Source organism: Phlebotomus argentipes, unplaced genomic scaffold, assembly GCF_947086385.1.
Source record: "Phlebotomus argentipes unplaced genomic scaffold, Phlebotomus argentipes genome assembly contig_15, whole genome shotgun sequence".
Taxonomy (NCBI): Eukaryota; Metazoa; Arthropoda; class Insecta; order Diptera; family Psychodidae; genus Phlebotomus; species Phlebotomus argentipes.
The window spans coordinates 13,557,021-13,573,305 of NW_026776181.1; the positions used below are offsets into that span (position 1 = coordinate 13,557,021).

Genomic DNA, 16,285 nt, shown 5'->3' on the forward strand with positions numbered 1-16,285 from the left:
CAAACATTTAATTTAAGTCCACATTTGCATTTGATTATACAGTGTGACTATTAATGTACTGAAAGGATTTCACTTGGTAAATTCACAGAGAGGATATATGAATTTCCGAGCGGAGGATAATTGAAAGCAAATTTTCATAGATGAAAGCTTCATTTTAAAAATAAATACGCAATTACGCAAACCATACTAATTTTATATTATTTTGTAAATATTGATCACACTCGCCTCTCTCTATTTGCCAATTTAACAATTTCCGCAAGTCTGTGCAGCGTTTATAATTTCATTTAATGATAGTGCTTCATCGCCTCTTATTTAACTACACAAATGTGTAATCACGCATTGCGAAATTAATCTTTATGCGGAATTGATATGGCGGAGAGAACGATCACCTTTGACCTCTGCAAGGGTTGATAAGGATCATTACTGCTCATGAAAAGCTCAAAACACTCGCAAGTTGAGGGGCACAAAATTACTTCTTTACTCAACTCAATTACACTTCAATGCACGAAAATAAACACAGCTAATTGATCGAATTCTAAACTAACGATTTATGCTTTTTTCGAGGTTCTTTGTTCTCAATATTCACAGAATACATGAAAATTTCTATTCGTTTAGAATATCTTTGGATAAAATCGCAAATTAAGTGAAGTGCAGATATTTTTACACGTCGCTGAAACACTGGGAGCTCAAATAGGGCTCTTCTGGCATTCCAGAAAATGACGATGCATTTCACTTCCACTTCCGGGACAGTGAAGGAATACATAATGTGATGAGACGTGCGAAAATGACGAGGATAGTGGCATGAAGCTTGGCAAAAATGCACATACTTTTGTAGTTGTTGTTCAGCATTGCATTTTGTCATGCTCTGTGTGTGCACAAGAGATGTCATACAGTGGCGCGAGAAACACATTCACTGGCGGGGCGGGGGAGAAAATCTTCAACAGGATTAAATTGATGCTTTCACGAGAGTTGAGTGTTTGGCGAGGAAGAGTCTTTGACGTGTACAATATATGCGACAAATGCAATTTCTGCCATTTCCATTGATGGCTTTTTTGTGCGTCGCCGAGTGAGATGAATTCATAGCGAGGTATTTTAATCTAATGGTGTCTCTCCACACAGGCGAGCCGTGCTGGGTAATCCGGACGTGCTGACATCGACACCGTGGCGACAGATGCTGGACAATGACTTCTGGGGCACGCCGCTCACGGATTCGGGCTCGCACGGCTCCTTCAGGCCGCTGTGCGTGCTGAGCTTCCGGCTGAATCACCTGCTGTCGGGATTCCGGCCCTTCGGCTTCCACCTCACCAACGTGCTGCTGCACGCCGTGGCCACGGGTCTGGTGTTGAAGCTGGCGCGGCAGCTCATGACGTCCGGATGGGGCGCGGCCGTGGCCGGAGTCCTGTTCGCCGCGCACCCCATTCACACCGAGGCGGTGGCCAGCGTGGTGGGCCGGGCGGACGTGGTGGCGTGCATCTTCTACCTGGTCAGCCTCCTCGCGTACATGCAGCACATGGAGTGGCGAGAGAGGGACGATCAGAGGAGTTGGCTGGCTCTCCTCGCGTCCTTCGCGGCCGCCAGTCTGGCGATCCTGTCCAAAGAAACGGCCATCACAGCCCTGGTGCTCTGCGCCCTGTACGACATCCTGAAGGCTGTGTCGGGATTCCACGATAAGGTAAGACACATTCTCCAGTCGTAATCTAGTCTAGACCAGATGTTTGGGGACATAGACCAGAGCAATAATGCCCGTAAATAGGTTTTCGTCTGCTGTTTCACAACTGCTGTTGATCCTTAATTTCTCTCGACACGTTCCTCGGACGCAACACAGCTTTGATCAGTGGCCATTATGCGGAGTCCGTGGTCCTACTCTTTTCCATGAGTGCGGTCTGGGTTAAACTATTGACCTCCCGACCACGTACAGAAACTAATTTGCTTCATTTCCCATGATAAAATTCGCCGTGGCGAATGGGTAGACACGGTACTGGAGGGAACACAAGTGAGCTACGTGCTTCCAATTTGTCTAGAAACTCACCCACTTCCATGCGAGCCCTGTTGAGTCCATTTAAGTGAGTCTCGGGAGGGCAAATGAGATGCCATGATCTACTCCCACGTGTTTATCCCACTTCCATGAAGTTTCACTTGTCTCCGAAATTGATCTCAAAATTGCGTTTTCCCTCTGCTTCTGGCTCCTGTGCATCATAATTCATTGCCAAAAGTCTGGCTTTGCTGGCTGAAGAGATTCTGTGGGATTGAAGTTCTGAGTGTGAATCTTAAAAATCAACTTCGCACGACGGTGTAAGTAATTCATGAAATGTGATCTCGTGCGGAAAAGATGCTAATTTCTATTGCATTTTCTCAGACTTACTGATTGGCATTTGCCATGTGTTTATTTGGACGCTTCTTTGAGCAGAGAAATACGTGTTCGAAGATTATTTTATACTTATTATACAATACATATTTCAAGGAATTCATGCTATCGTATTGCCCTTGGCATGTTTCTGATGAATTGACCTTTTCTTGTGATATATGAGAAAAGAATTAGCGTCCAATTTCACTTTGCCCTCCATTGGATTGCCATTTGCTGGTCATTTAATGTGAATTTGAACAAGTTGTGCAGAAGGGATCGAAAGAGACAAATTGGTATTAAAACACAAGTTTTTCTCAGTGAAAGAGAATGAAACGGAGCACCAAGTATTCTGGGTGCTTATGCTGGGAGAGGCAGAATTCATTGACCTAGGAGTAGAGACATAAATTTTTCACTCTCACAACATGGCTAAGGACAAAGTTTAGCAATGGAATCTCACCATCAGATATTTCTCAATACGCAATGGATAAGTTTGGTGGAGAAGAAGTCGAAAAGAAATACATAAAATGTTAGTACATAAATCTGTAGACTTTACTTCGGAGCATCTTCTTCCACCCTCTCGAAATCTTTATTATAAATTCACAAAAGAAGTTCACCCAATAATCCCATTCTTGGTAATGTTCTCTTGTTCTGTTCCTATTTTATTTCTCCCCCAATATTTTATCGTAGTTTGGCAGAAAAAGAGAGAGCAAAAGGGAGAGAGAGGGAGAGATTGAATATAAAATCAGGAGAAACGGATCGTTGATAGATTTGATCTATTTAAAAGTTTTCTCTCAAAGCCCGTGACAGATTTCCTGTAAACTGAATTGGGAGAACAAATAGAATTGGTAGTGAATATGTAAGGCATGTATAGTGGCAAGTGGAACACGTGAAGAGGTGGGCAAAGAGGACTTCTCTGTGGACCATTGTTGAAGCTCTATATTGGCACACACACGTGGAATGAGAATCAGCAATGGGATGCCTCGCAGCATCAATTGATAATTTTTCCCGTCCGTCATGTTTTCTCCCTCTATCGATTTTCATTTGTGCCAGCAGAGGAGGTGGGAAGTGTGAGGCGAATGAAGACGGGGTGGAAAAAGTGACGAAAACGGGGCGGAAGAGCTCAATATTGGATGTGCTTTCGATTCAATTTGTTTAATGATACAAAACATTATCAGAGACGATAATACTTGTGAAAAGCAATAAACACGTTATCTGTTGCTGTTCCGCTGGAGGATCGATTTTCAGATTATCTAACACGCTGAATCGACTGCAAAGAAATTTGTTGAGATTCAGTGTCGCTTTCAATTGTTATTTACCGAAGAAAAATCACATCTCGCTGCAATTCTGTCTCTCTCTCTATATATGAAATGATGTGCTGGAAAAATCACCCCTTTGCACGCTTACGCAGTTTAATTTGAGATACTGTATATGGTGGGGTCAAGAAGTGGACAGCATGGCGCTGTGGAGGGTTGGCGGGTCGGTTGGACAAGAGGTCTTTGCGCCACACGGACGGAGAGTGGGATAGAATTCAACATGTGCTGGGCGTTGTTCGGGAAAACCAATTATATTTGATGTTTCTGTTTTTGTTCCGTGCAACACAACATGATTCCCAATTCGCCGGCATCCTCGACACCCAGAATCTTGCGGGGTGTGTGCGAGAGTTGAAAAAAGGGGCGCTCTGAGACGGGGTGAGCGAGAGATCAAAGGGCAAATTTTATAGCAAATACAACATCATGAGGAGGAAGGAGCACTTTGTGAGTCAGTCACGACCACGAAGAGGAACCATTATAATCATGATGATGCTCCTCATTCCAATATTATGTATGTAACGTATATAACTCTGTGGTGCTCCATAAATGTGTTCCAGTTAAGCTCTCGATGCCACATTCTACCATCAAAGTTTATTACTCAGGGACACACAGACACGCCGGAGGAACAAAGTGGGAGTGAATTTTTAAAACCCACTCAACCATTCATTGAAAAAGTACATGGAGGGGTTTTTTGGGGGTATAAAATGAAGCTCCATGATTTGATTTTCTCTCTTCACCTGTGTGTGAGTGTGTACTGTATATATTTTTATATTCTCTCACCTTCGCTTTTGGATGGAGTTTCGATTTTTTAATGAAATTTTATTGATGTATCGCAAGTCCACTTTCACCATGTAACCCAACATTTTCCGCCATGCAATTTCCCGTTCATTTGTTTGATGTCATGGGATTTTATTTTTGAATGCCCAGAAAAAAAAGAGAGATAAATGTGACGTGGCTCGGGCACGTGGTATATTGTATGAAAATTTTTAGTGCTGCTCTATTTCGAAAGATTTCTGTCAATATTTGCTCATTTCATTTGACAATCTGTGTATATTGCCACCAAATTGAGGATGTTAACTAATTTATACAAATGACGTAATTATCCTGAAGTCATGTTTGACATGTGAATGGCAAAAAACGTCACGTAGAGAAGACAATCCACAGGGATGAATATCTGTGGGAAATGTGCGAACCATAATCTTGAAGAGATTTCTTGCATGACAGTTTTGTCCAGTCCAAGTTTTAATGGTGCCTTTATAGTCCGCAACAACAGGTCAAATCACTTGTACCAGTTGGCAATTTCCCCCACGGGTGCTTGGCAATTTCCATGGTAGTCCCATAATATGAATATGGAAGGCAAATTTTGCTCATATAATGCCCGAGTTGACGGTGAATGAGGGTGAGGGGAGAGGGAGAGGATGCCCCCATCTCTGAGAGTCCGTGGTTTTGTAGCTCCCCGAAGACGGCATTTCTGGAGGAGAGTAAATCCAGGCTGTGCGGGTGTGAGTGTGAGAATCCTTTTTCAAGGCAAATAAATCAAAAGGGTGTTTTAGTTGCCACGGCAATGACCTCCATTGAAAATCTTGAGAGACTTTTAGCATCATTCCTCCTCAAGAACGTCTCCCCATTCTCGCTCCCCTGCAATGTGTATCTCTTCGCACAGCAAATAATAATAAACAAAAGCCACACCACCTAATTGCTCATCCCTTATCGCATTTGAGCCACACACCACGACTTTGAGACTCTATTATCCTCACTTTTGCTCCTAATGCAACTTTCTCTCGCAACCTCACGTGACACTCCCCTCGAGGATGGCTGGAGCCATTGATATCCATCTCCTGTTTGAGGTTGCGGGAAGGGCGGATGGTTTGTTCAGGCAAATTTTTTGATATACACCGGAAATATTGTGTTATTTATAGCACTCTGAGCTTTTTGCAGTTTGCCGTCAGACAAACAATCTTGCGAGACTGAGCTTCTGCACAAATATATGAAGTATAAGGGAGAATCTTAAATCCGGCACTATAATTTTCCTGAGTCTATTCATTCGAAAAGTGCCAAGTGAAAAATTGCTGATGCGATGTTTTAGTTTCATACGAACTTTAAAATATCCTTAGCCACGATGGTTCATCTTCAATATTGTTCCGTGTTCTCATAATGCCTCAAACGAGCGGCAGCATTCACACATAAAATATGTGAAACCCTCATGTTAGCAGGAATGGCAGCAACTATAAGAGATGTTGCGTTACATGACTTTTGCATTCACTCCCCGATGGGCTTGAGTGGCGGGTGGGTGGTGGTTTAAGTGGAAAATGATGTGCTAAAGACATTCATCACATGACGGTAAATTTCCCTTCTTGCTGTTTTTCGAGTATTTAATTCGCTTTTCCCCTTTTCGCCAGTCTGTCGTTCTCGCGTCCCACCCTTTAAATCTTTCTGCCTGGTTTGACGTGTGGTGAGCTTGTAACTCATAATTTCCCTGTGAGCATTTTTATGTTGCTCCCAACCTTCCTCTTTAAGCGCGGAAGGACTTTCTAGAAAGTGCTCTGATAAATTATTAGCGCACTGCTGGCAGACAGGGGATCAGCGGAGTTGTGAATTTATGCGCCTCGGGGCTGCGAATCGCAAATGCGTACAAATAGTATGTATTGTGATCGCCGCGAGGGCACATGGAATAAGTGGCGGAAGTAATTTCTATTGAGTTGTGAATTAGCAGGAAAATAGGGGAGTGTAATGCTCACGGCTGGATTCTGCGGGGCGTTATGATAATGCTCATGTCTTATTGTTCACGGTGGGGAAAGTTGCGCGATTGGAGATTTCACGCAAAATGTCTTTGCATCTTGCAGAATCGCATGCGATCGCTGGTGTTCCTGACTGTTGTGCTGGCCAGCATTGTGCATCTGCGACTGCGATTGCCCACACCCACGACGCAGTTCGCCTTGGCGGACAATCCAACGGCCAAAGTGGCTTCCGTTTGGACACGCTTCCTCACCTTCAGCTACCTGCCCGTGTTCAACTTCCGCCTGTTGCTGCTGCCCACGACGCTCAGCTTTGACTGGGGCATGGAGGCGATACCGCGGATCACCAGCATCCTCGATCCGCGAGTCATCCTCACGGGTGGCTTCTACGCCACGCTGAGTCACACAATCTGGCGCTGCGCACGAAGTGTCCTGGCGCAGGCTAACTCGCCTGTGGCCGTGACGACACACCGGCGAAAGGCTCGAACGCCGCGCAAGAAGCTGGCGCCCTTAGCCGCTACGAAGACTGACTGTGTGTGCGCGGTGTGCAAACAGGCCCTGAATGTGCGCCACTCCAGCTCGTGTCGGGCCATAAACAATAACAACATTCCCGTCGTGCCGTGCGCCTGTCCCACGCCCGCAGATACTAGCCGTGTCGCTCCTCCGCGGCCAAGCCTTGCTGTCCTCATGGCCGTGGCGCTGCTGGTGTTGCCCTTCCTGCCCGCCACCAATCTTTTTTTCTACGTGGGCTTCGTGGTGGCCGAGCGCATCCTATATCTGCCCAGCGTGGGCGCCTGCCTCCTGGCGGGGCTCGCCGCTGGCCACATCCTCGACGCCGCGGCGCCCAGCTCGGCGCCCACCACTGTGCCGCGCAAGAGGAGTGCCGCGTCGCGCATTCGTGAGCAGCAGAGACAACGAATTACAGTGACTGTGTTTATACTTGTGGTACTCAGTGTCTTTTGCTTTAGGACAGTAATCAGAAATTTTGACTGGCGCAACGAGGAGAGCCTCTATCGCAGTGCAATCGATGTGATTCCACCAAAAGGTAAGCAGAAATTCAACTTTGGGGATTACGATGATGCCATTTGCTGAATTGTGAATATCAGCATTAAACTTAATGGACTGGTGCCAAGGGTGAAAGCTGGGAGATTCGCTTTGCAAGTCAAAAGCAAACCGGTGAAATGTATTGCTTCTACTTTATGAATGTCAACTTTGGGGCGATACGTAATTAAATGCATAGATTAAACTTCACGGACAAAGTTACTCAATATCCCAAGATATCGTTATAAATTTCATTGACTACATATGCTTGTGGAATTTCCAATAAATTGTGCTGGAGGTTTGCTGCATTCTAAAACCATATTATGATTCATTGTACATCAAAAGTAGTGCTTTTAACTGCATATTTCATGTTCTGTGAAAGGGTTTGGTGCACATGAATTACATATATTGTAGCCTCAAAACATTGTTATTGTGAATTTGCTGGATCACTCTCACAGGATGTCGTTTTTACTATGGGTTTTTTTTTTGGAGAAAAGTCTGGGATCGGTTGAGGGAATCAGTTGTAATGGGTTTTTAGAGAGGAGAGTGTGGGCGTAAGTGTATATATTTTGCACAGAAGGTGGGTTATAAAAAGCTTTTGATGGTGAATAAAATGTGTTTTGTGTTTATCCTTTTGCACCATTATTACATAAACTTAATGGTCCTTCCAGTTTGTTTGTATGCTTTATACATTTTCAACGACAACATATGGTGGTTTTACATACATCCGCATACTCCCTCCACGTGAGCACTCATGGGGAGTGTGCGAGCTCAAGGAGAGTTTTTGGCTTATGAGGCGAAATTAGGCGAATTCATAGACCAGAAGAAGTAATAATTTTTCTATTTCATGCTTCCACTTCCCTTTCCTCAATCCACCTTGATTGCCTCTTGTGTGGGATTAAATGCGCGCGATAGTTTGTTCAGGGACTAAATGTGATGCAATAAAAGCTTATTGAGATGCTTTCTGTACTCAGTATAGGAGGGAAAGTTCTACATAACGGATGTTCGGGGAGAAAGGAAACAAAAAATGGTAAAAGTCATTAGTGGAAGATTTCCTTCTATCGCGTGCATCTTATAGAGTTTATTGTAACGCTAATTTCCCTATTAAATACAATTAAGGTCGTCTCACGGTCTTCCAGTCACTGACTCACAACCCGCTTTTCATTCGCCATCCGACCTCAATTCCAGACCAATACTGACTGCGAATGTGCTTCTATTATTAATTTATTGTGGCAATCCTGGATGGCGATTTATGTTGTTTCATTTAATTGAAATAATCTATCTTTCAATAATCTCGTCTTTTCGAGAGTAATCTGACAAGTAGAAAGTGGCAAAGGAATTTTTAATGATGAATTATAAGAGGAGCAACATAAAAATGCTGGATGATGTTTAATGACTTTTAATTACTTTACTTTCCCCACATATTTTTTCACTCCCTTCCACTCTTTTTTCCTGGTGAATTCCAAGAACTGTGAAATGATGTCCGAATAAAGCATAAGAGGGATGGTGAAAAAATTCAAATTTTCCATTAAGGGCCGAGGTTTTTTCCCTCAAGTTTCCTCTTCACACAAAGTATCACTTTTTCCGCCCACTTTTTATGGTTATTAATTAGCACAAAGTGAAGGTAAGAGATTTTATTTATTTTATAGATTCTCCGTAGGTCACCTACTCAATTCACTCCCTTAGAGAGTCCCCATTGAAATTCCCGCCTCACTTTTCCCTTTTTCCACGCGAAACTTCCTCATGAATTTCCCAGAGATATTTACGCGGAAGTATGAGAAAAAAAATGTTCAAAGTATTTTAACATGGGATTAATTACTTTCCCAGTCGACCTCATCTTTCCGCGGTGATGGTGGGAAATGAGTCCCAAGTTTTTCCCGCGAGGGTGGAGTTAAAGTGTGGTTAAGAGACAACAAAAATTTGTTGTAAATATTTTTTCAAGGCACCGCGGGTTTTTTTCTCCTTGGATAGCGCCATGGGAGATGGCGAAGAGTAAAAAAAAATCTCTACCCGCAAAATTAGCTCAAACAATTGGATCAACGATTAAGTTTCTTTAATTTTTCACAGCTGAACTGCAAAATGTTGTCACTGGTGACTTGTGAAGTTGGGTGAAAATATTGATTTCTATAGTGTGCAAAAGTTAGTTTCATTTTTGCTCACGGGGAATTTTCTCGCAACTACTAATTGATTTATATAATTGAAAGTACCTAATTCAATTGTGAACAAAAATAACGTCACATGGAATTTCACTCACGACTCTCTGTGGAATTGATATAGAAAAGGATGATGGGAAGAGAGAGAGTCTGACTTTTAATTAGCAAAAAGTATTTTCATTTCAACAAACATTTCCCACTTTAGCTGTAGATAAATACTCACACACACACACAGACAAATTTGTGAATGACAGGAATATCGGGTGAAGGCTTCCGCTTGCACTGGAAATCGTACTAAAATGCAAAATAATATTATTATAGTGAGCAAATGAGCAAAGCTCCGTGTGATTTTGTTTCCTTCTAAAATAGACACAAGCTTTTAAAAGTCCACATCTAGAGTTTCAGAAAATTGTGTCATTTCAGAAGTATGGAGATCGTTGGAAAGTATGTTTAGTGTGTGAATCAAAACTTTGTGTAAGGGAAATGAGCAATATTTTAGTAAACAATACGTATTGTTGGGCTCTTCTTTAATTCTGCATAGAGCATGTTTTGCTTTTATGAGTAATTGTAGTGCCGCAAGTCGACTTTTCGATAATATTGTTGTTTTTACAACAACAAAAAAACTTTCTTAATTAAATCAGTGAAAAAGCTATAATTTTCAAACTGTACAAGAACAATGTGGGAGTGAGGCGTGTTGTTGCTAAGTACATGTATTGCATCCACTCGACGCGACGTGCGCTTTCAATAAATTCGCATCTGGCGTCAATAGACGTGCAAAAAAGCTCCTAATTGGATTTCCCTCGGCATCATATGACGAAGAAGTGAAAGGTCATGAGGTGAGAGAGCGTTTTCCGTGGGTGAAACTTTTGTTGACGCATGACTACACAAAGGGGGCGGAAAGTATTCACAATACAATGTGTGTGTGTATGTCGTAAATATCAAATGTTTATGCAAATTAAGTGGTATATTAAATTTTGCACACCAACATCCCCTACACAAATGCATTATTATTAAATTAATATAAATTGTTGGATGGTATTTTGTGCTTTTCTACAAAGCTTCCCATATGTGTTATTTATGCGACGGGTACTTTTGCAGCACAGCTATCGCCAAACATGACGCTATATAGTTCGATGGATGGTCATACATGGGTAATTTGTGAGTGATAAACAGCTTGTGATTACACACAGGTGAATTTTCTCCATGCGCTGCTCAATGTTCTCTTTTTATTACACGTGCTTTTTCGCCACCCTCGCACCTGTTCTCCTTCCTGTCACGTGTGTGTGTGTGTGTGTGAATGAGTAAGAGGTCAGCTGTCACGATAGAAATTTTATGCTTCACCACAATTAGGCGGTTTTTGCAGTAACACTTTTATTAAGCAATTAAGTACAATTTTATGTAGTTTTTAATAGTTTAACAACTCTATTCGGCTGCCAAGGAGCACGTCTTGGGGGTTGTTTAACGCCAAAGGCAATCTTGTTAATCATTCATGCCTAGAATTTCAGTGAAAAACTTTTATTCCTATTCTAGACTTTGCTTTATCATTAAAACTGCGTAACTTTAGCATTTAAAATGCATGTTGCTATACAACATGTTGCTGTAGTTTTTCGAGGATTTCGCCGGGGGTTCAGGTTTTGTGCAGTGACTAATCCCAGATAGCACGGCTGGCATTTGTGGTGAAAAGAGTGTGTATGGGGTTGGTTGGAAAAACAAGTGGATGGCAATCGCGTGATATTTTCCAACAAAACATTTTTCCTCTTGACTTTCTCGCCTCACTCTCACCCCAAGCTAATTATTGTGACGTATATATGAATTTATGATTTTTCATTTGTAATCCGCATATCTGATTAACAATGTTCTCATTTTGTCCTTCGTGTCTAGACTCTAGGTGGCTATCATCACTCGTGTCGTGAGAATGTTGACATTTTTTTATGGGCAAAAGGAGAAGAAGAGGGCAAAAAGACGAAAGATGGGCGAGGAATGCGCAAGGAAAATTGTAGGAAGTACGTGAGAGAAATAGAGTCTATTTGGCAGTTTTTGCCCCTCAATGAATTCTTTTTTTCCAACTGTGAATGGCATGAAAAAAAAATTGTTCAGAATAATTGATGAATTTTCCACTCTATAAATTTTTCGATGGAGGAAAATTTGTATAAAATCAACAGATATCTTGCCAACATTTTTTGCTTATTCCTTATTAATAAGCATATCCATTCTTCGATTGTACATGAACTCGTGGTTTCGCTTCGTTCCCTCGTTTTTTTATATTCGGCTTTTTACTCCCCCGCATAAGTTACGAGTCCCATGTTTCAATCATGCTATGCTACGTATAGAACGCTATATCTACAGCAATGGTGTATAGTATTTCCGAGATTATATACGTGGGTATAATGGATCAGGTTTCATTTCTGAATGAAAGAAGATAAGAATTTGCTCGCAGGAAAAAATTCCTATACTCTTGTAAATATTTTCGCCACGGCATGATGGGAAAAGTCGGAGAAATTACGATGTCAACAAAACATGTAATAATACGGAACATATTTATTAGGTTAGCAAGATGCAGTGTTTGTTTTGCGAATGCAGCTTCGTGAGACCTATTTTTATTCCCAGCATTCTTATATGGCTTGTTTTTCTTCACATTTCTCCAGAGAGTGAGTCCTGTAAATTATATTTGCAGTATACTTCTTGCTTCGATGAGTTTGAAGACACTGCAAAATCCTTTCAAGAAGCTGTGGGTGGTTAAATTTGTATTAATTCGTGACTTATGGTGGCACTTGATTGAAATTTGTTGACTACAGCGTGAGAACGACTGAGAAGGATGAATTTTGAAAGAAGAATTGGATATTGCCGGAGAGCATCAACGGTCTGTATCTGAATCCCCTTCGACTGGGTTGAGTGAATTATTGAAATCGGTGTGGGTTTTCAGATCGTCCCTTGCACCTCTATTCCAATCGCTCCTGATGCGATAAAAACTCCTGAGGATTGCGAGTTTCTCGTGGCAAAAAGAGGAGTACATAAAACATGCCACTTGTATGCTGTGTGTAAATTCATCTGCAGAGTCAGAAGATTTCCTCGAGTTTGGTGGTTTGCTGGGATTCCCTTTTTTCTTCCCTTGCCGGATTGGGGTGGCTTCTGAGGGTGAAGGCAACCATACTGGTTGAGCAATATATCATTTAACATTCGATGGCTTGGGATTTTCGCTATAGATTTCCCTTTTATCTCCAATGGAGTGAAGAAAAAATTATTGAGTGTGCCTTATCTTGGGTGAAAATTGATTGGAGGTGTAAAGTTTTATGACACTCAGCACACTCCAAACTCATCGTATTCTTTCCCGTCACGCTGATGGGGAGGTTTGCCATTCCGATAGTGGACCCTTCCGTGGCATAATAGTTTGTGTCGGAGCTTAAATGTTAATTGAACTGTCGTCACCATACATATAGTATGAAGAGATTGTGAAATGCAATTTGCATTTAAATGGTGTAATTTTACACACGTCTATGGCAATTTAATTTCAATTGATACACACCACAGGTTGTCACTATCATTTGCATTTCAACATCACTAACGCTCACTTAATATCAAATGTTGTTATGAAGTTGTTCCAAAACAACGGAGGAAATTAACATTAGGTACACTTCTATAGGGAATTTTCCGCATAATAAGGGTGTTTTTTTCAATTGACTTCACGTGAAACAACAATATTGTGTGAGATAATATTTGTGAACACAAACTCACTCCATTAAACTTTTCGAACTCCACTCTCTATACAGTGTCTGTTGATAACACATTAATGAGATGATTTTCAAAAATTATTTATGCATCTCTCGGACTCACATGCGAATTTTCTATGACATCTCATTTTGGTTTATCAACGGTGAGAATAAAATTTATAGTATTTCACGGGTCCATATATTTTACTATGAGAGAAGTGCTCCTACTTCATGAATATTTCCAATCGGAAAATTCATTGTTTCGTAGAAAATTTATGCGCCAAGGAGGTTTTGAAGTGTGCATTCCCCCACAATGGAATTGTGTTTATTTCATCCTCCCATATTCAAATTGTATAATCAGTACGTGCGATCCTGTGCAAATACCCAACTATTTACACAATAGAACAATTGCAAGATGTATGAAATGAATACAGTATATATATACAGTTGAAAAACTTTATTAGACTATGATTGTCTTTAAATATTTCATAAAAGCTTGGAGATTCCATTGTGTATCGTTTTACGTATAGTTTCTGTAAAGTTTTATGAAGCTTTGAAAAATTTTGCAAGTCTTATATTCCCCATCGTGAGGTCCCTAATACATAAACTCACTCTGTTTTTTTATATTAAAATGCACTTTAAACTTTTCCCCTACTTGCACGCTTATACATATCTCTGAATTTGTTGATAAAGTGCTGCAAATAAGCAGCTAATTTGAAGATTTTATCTCGGTTTTGCTATAACTTTGTACATTAAACTCTGTCTTCTGTGTCTCTACTCTGGAAAATCCTCAACCGAATCTTCCACGAATGACCGCACATCCAGTCACCCTTATTTCCACTAAGCTGTGAGTGCAGCAAAGTGCGGAAAAACAAGTCCATTTGGAATATTCACTTTTTTCTTCACTGACATGAAAGAGAAATGTGAATTCAATAAAATAATTTTCCCGGAAATTTTTCATCAATAAATGGAGTTTTTACTGACGACAGTGAGAAACGTGAGTTGTAATTTGAAAGTGTGCTTCATATTAATTTTGAATGGAACTCAGCTTCGGGCCCTTCGTTCATTCGTCAGCTGGGGAAAAAAAAATTGATTATCGAAATGAGAGAGACGCGTTTTTTCCCTTTTATGATTTTCTTTTGCAATATTCGGAGGAATGAAAAAGTGAATTTAAAATGATTTGTCACTGAAGAACGCGAGAATAAATAATTCCCGTGAATAACTGATAAATCAGTGACTTTTTCACTCATTTCTTTCAATTTCACACCATTTGCCTTCGACACTCAACTGAGATGGTGGAAAATAATAAATTTCAACTTGGTTTGCTTTCTCTTTCGGGAAAGCAAAAGAATAACATGAACTCACTCGTCTGGAAGAATCTAAATTTTCCTTCTCCTAATTTGTTGCCCTTTTCCAACCCTCATTTCTGAGCCTTTTCTCAAGAATTCCTCCATGATTTTCCTACAACGTGTCGTCGAATATATCAAGGGAGTTTCTTTTTTTTTCTAAATCGAATTTAATTTGCATACCTATTTTGCACATATGTACGTCTTCAATAAATTATTTACATTTTTATGCGTCCGAACAAATAAAATTAAAGTTTCTATGTATCTTATGTATTCGTACGCGAGAAAAGGAAACGGTCGAAAGAGTATAATAAGAAATGGAAAATATTTGTACATAAAAAGTTTTCTTTATAGGAACATCTCTAAAATATACGTCGTAAAAATATGAGCCTGAAACGCAGTTAAACTTTTTGGGAGGCTTTTCACAATGACTTTATGAATAGACGCGAAAGGGAGGGGCGGCAAAATGCGAAAAACCTTCATTAGAAGCTTGTACCTTTTCCAATGTCAATTATCAAGACTTTTGAGGGATATTTTTCCTTCAAGTGCTTTTGTATAGAAAAATGGGTTGACTTGGAAAATGCTCTCAATTGGCCAAATGTTCACCAAAAGCTTTTCTGTTTTGTGGTTGAAGTTATATTTGGAAATGGGTAAAAGTCCCGCAAAAGTTTTCTCCTCCATTTTTGCACACTTTGTTTTATTTATGATGAATACATAATTAATGCCGTGTTGCTGGGATATTATATACCATGTCTCAACTTCCTCATCTCATCAATATTCAGTTATGACATTTCTCGATAATGATTATAATTTATATGTGGCATTAATTTCACACGAGACTTTGGCGCTATCAGTTGCAACTTCGATGCCATGTTTTGGGGGAGTGGAGGGTGAAGTGTTCCAATGGAGTAATAATTCTCCCCCAATTCAGACTACAATTTTCGCATACAATTCATATTTTCTTGTCTTTCTCTTTTCTCTCTCTCTGCAGCGCTCGGCAATTTGGGAAGTGTCCTTAGTGCACAGGGAAGATATGCGGAGGCGAAAGCTGCTCTGCAGGAAGCGCTCAAACATCGACCCAACATGGCTGATGTTCATTATAATTTGTAAGTACCTTTTGAAATTGACTTTGCATTCCTTGAACTCGTCTATCTTACATATCTTAATAATTTCACCCCTATATTTCACTCTGCACCCACCGTAACTGCATTTGGCGTTGAGTGGGAGGAAGATTTTCACTAGTTTTTCCCTGGAACTTCACGGTGAAGTAACAAAAATAACGAATGAAAAAAATGCGCACATTGAAATTGGATTGTTTATTCGCTCACTATTTCTATAACATAAATTGTGTTCTTTTGACCCGTAAACAATTTCATCAAAATACTTACTACATATGTATGTACACATGTAGGTAAATTAAAATGTTTCTATATTTGCCTGCAATTAACATTTCAGTTTTACAGCAGAGAGCGAAATAGCGGAAATATTGCAATGTAGAAATCGATCGATTTTTCTCGTGCCTTTCATGATATTCAACCCGAAAACTCTGTGAAATGCAGTTTTTGAATTATTAATTCACATTTTCATCCGTTCCATCTCGTCCTGAAAATCCGTATCTCTTTGCTGACAAAGTCACAGGACGAATGCGA

At 40.6% G+C, this 16,285-nt stretch overlaps 1 protein-coding gene across 1 annotated transcript in view; it reads left to right on the forward strand.

The window, feature by feature from the left end:
* LOC132262594 (protein O-mannosyl-transferase TMTC2) overlaps positions 1-16,285 on the forward strand; it is a 77,894-nt gene that overhangs the window by 18,793 nt on the left and 42,816 nt on the right. Inside the window, exons 3-5 of the mRNA XM_059761904.1 lie at positions 1,120-1,672; positions 6,498-7,434; positions 15,628-15,742. Coding sequence (XP_059617887.1) covers positions 1,120-1,672; positions 6,498-7,434; positions 15,628-15,742 — 1,605 coding nt within the window. The remainder of the gene's footprint in view (positions 1-1,119; positions 1,673-6,497; positions 7,435-15,627; positions 15,743-16,285) is intronic.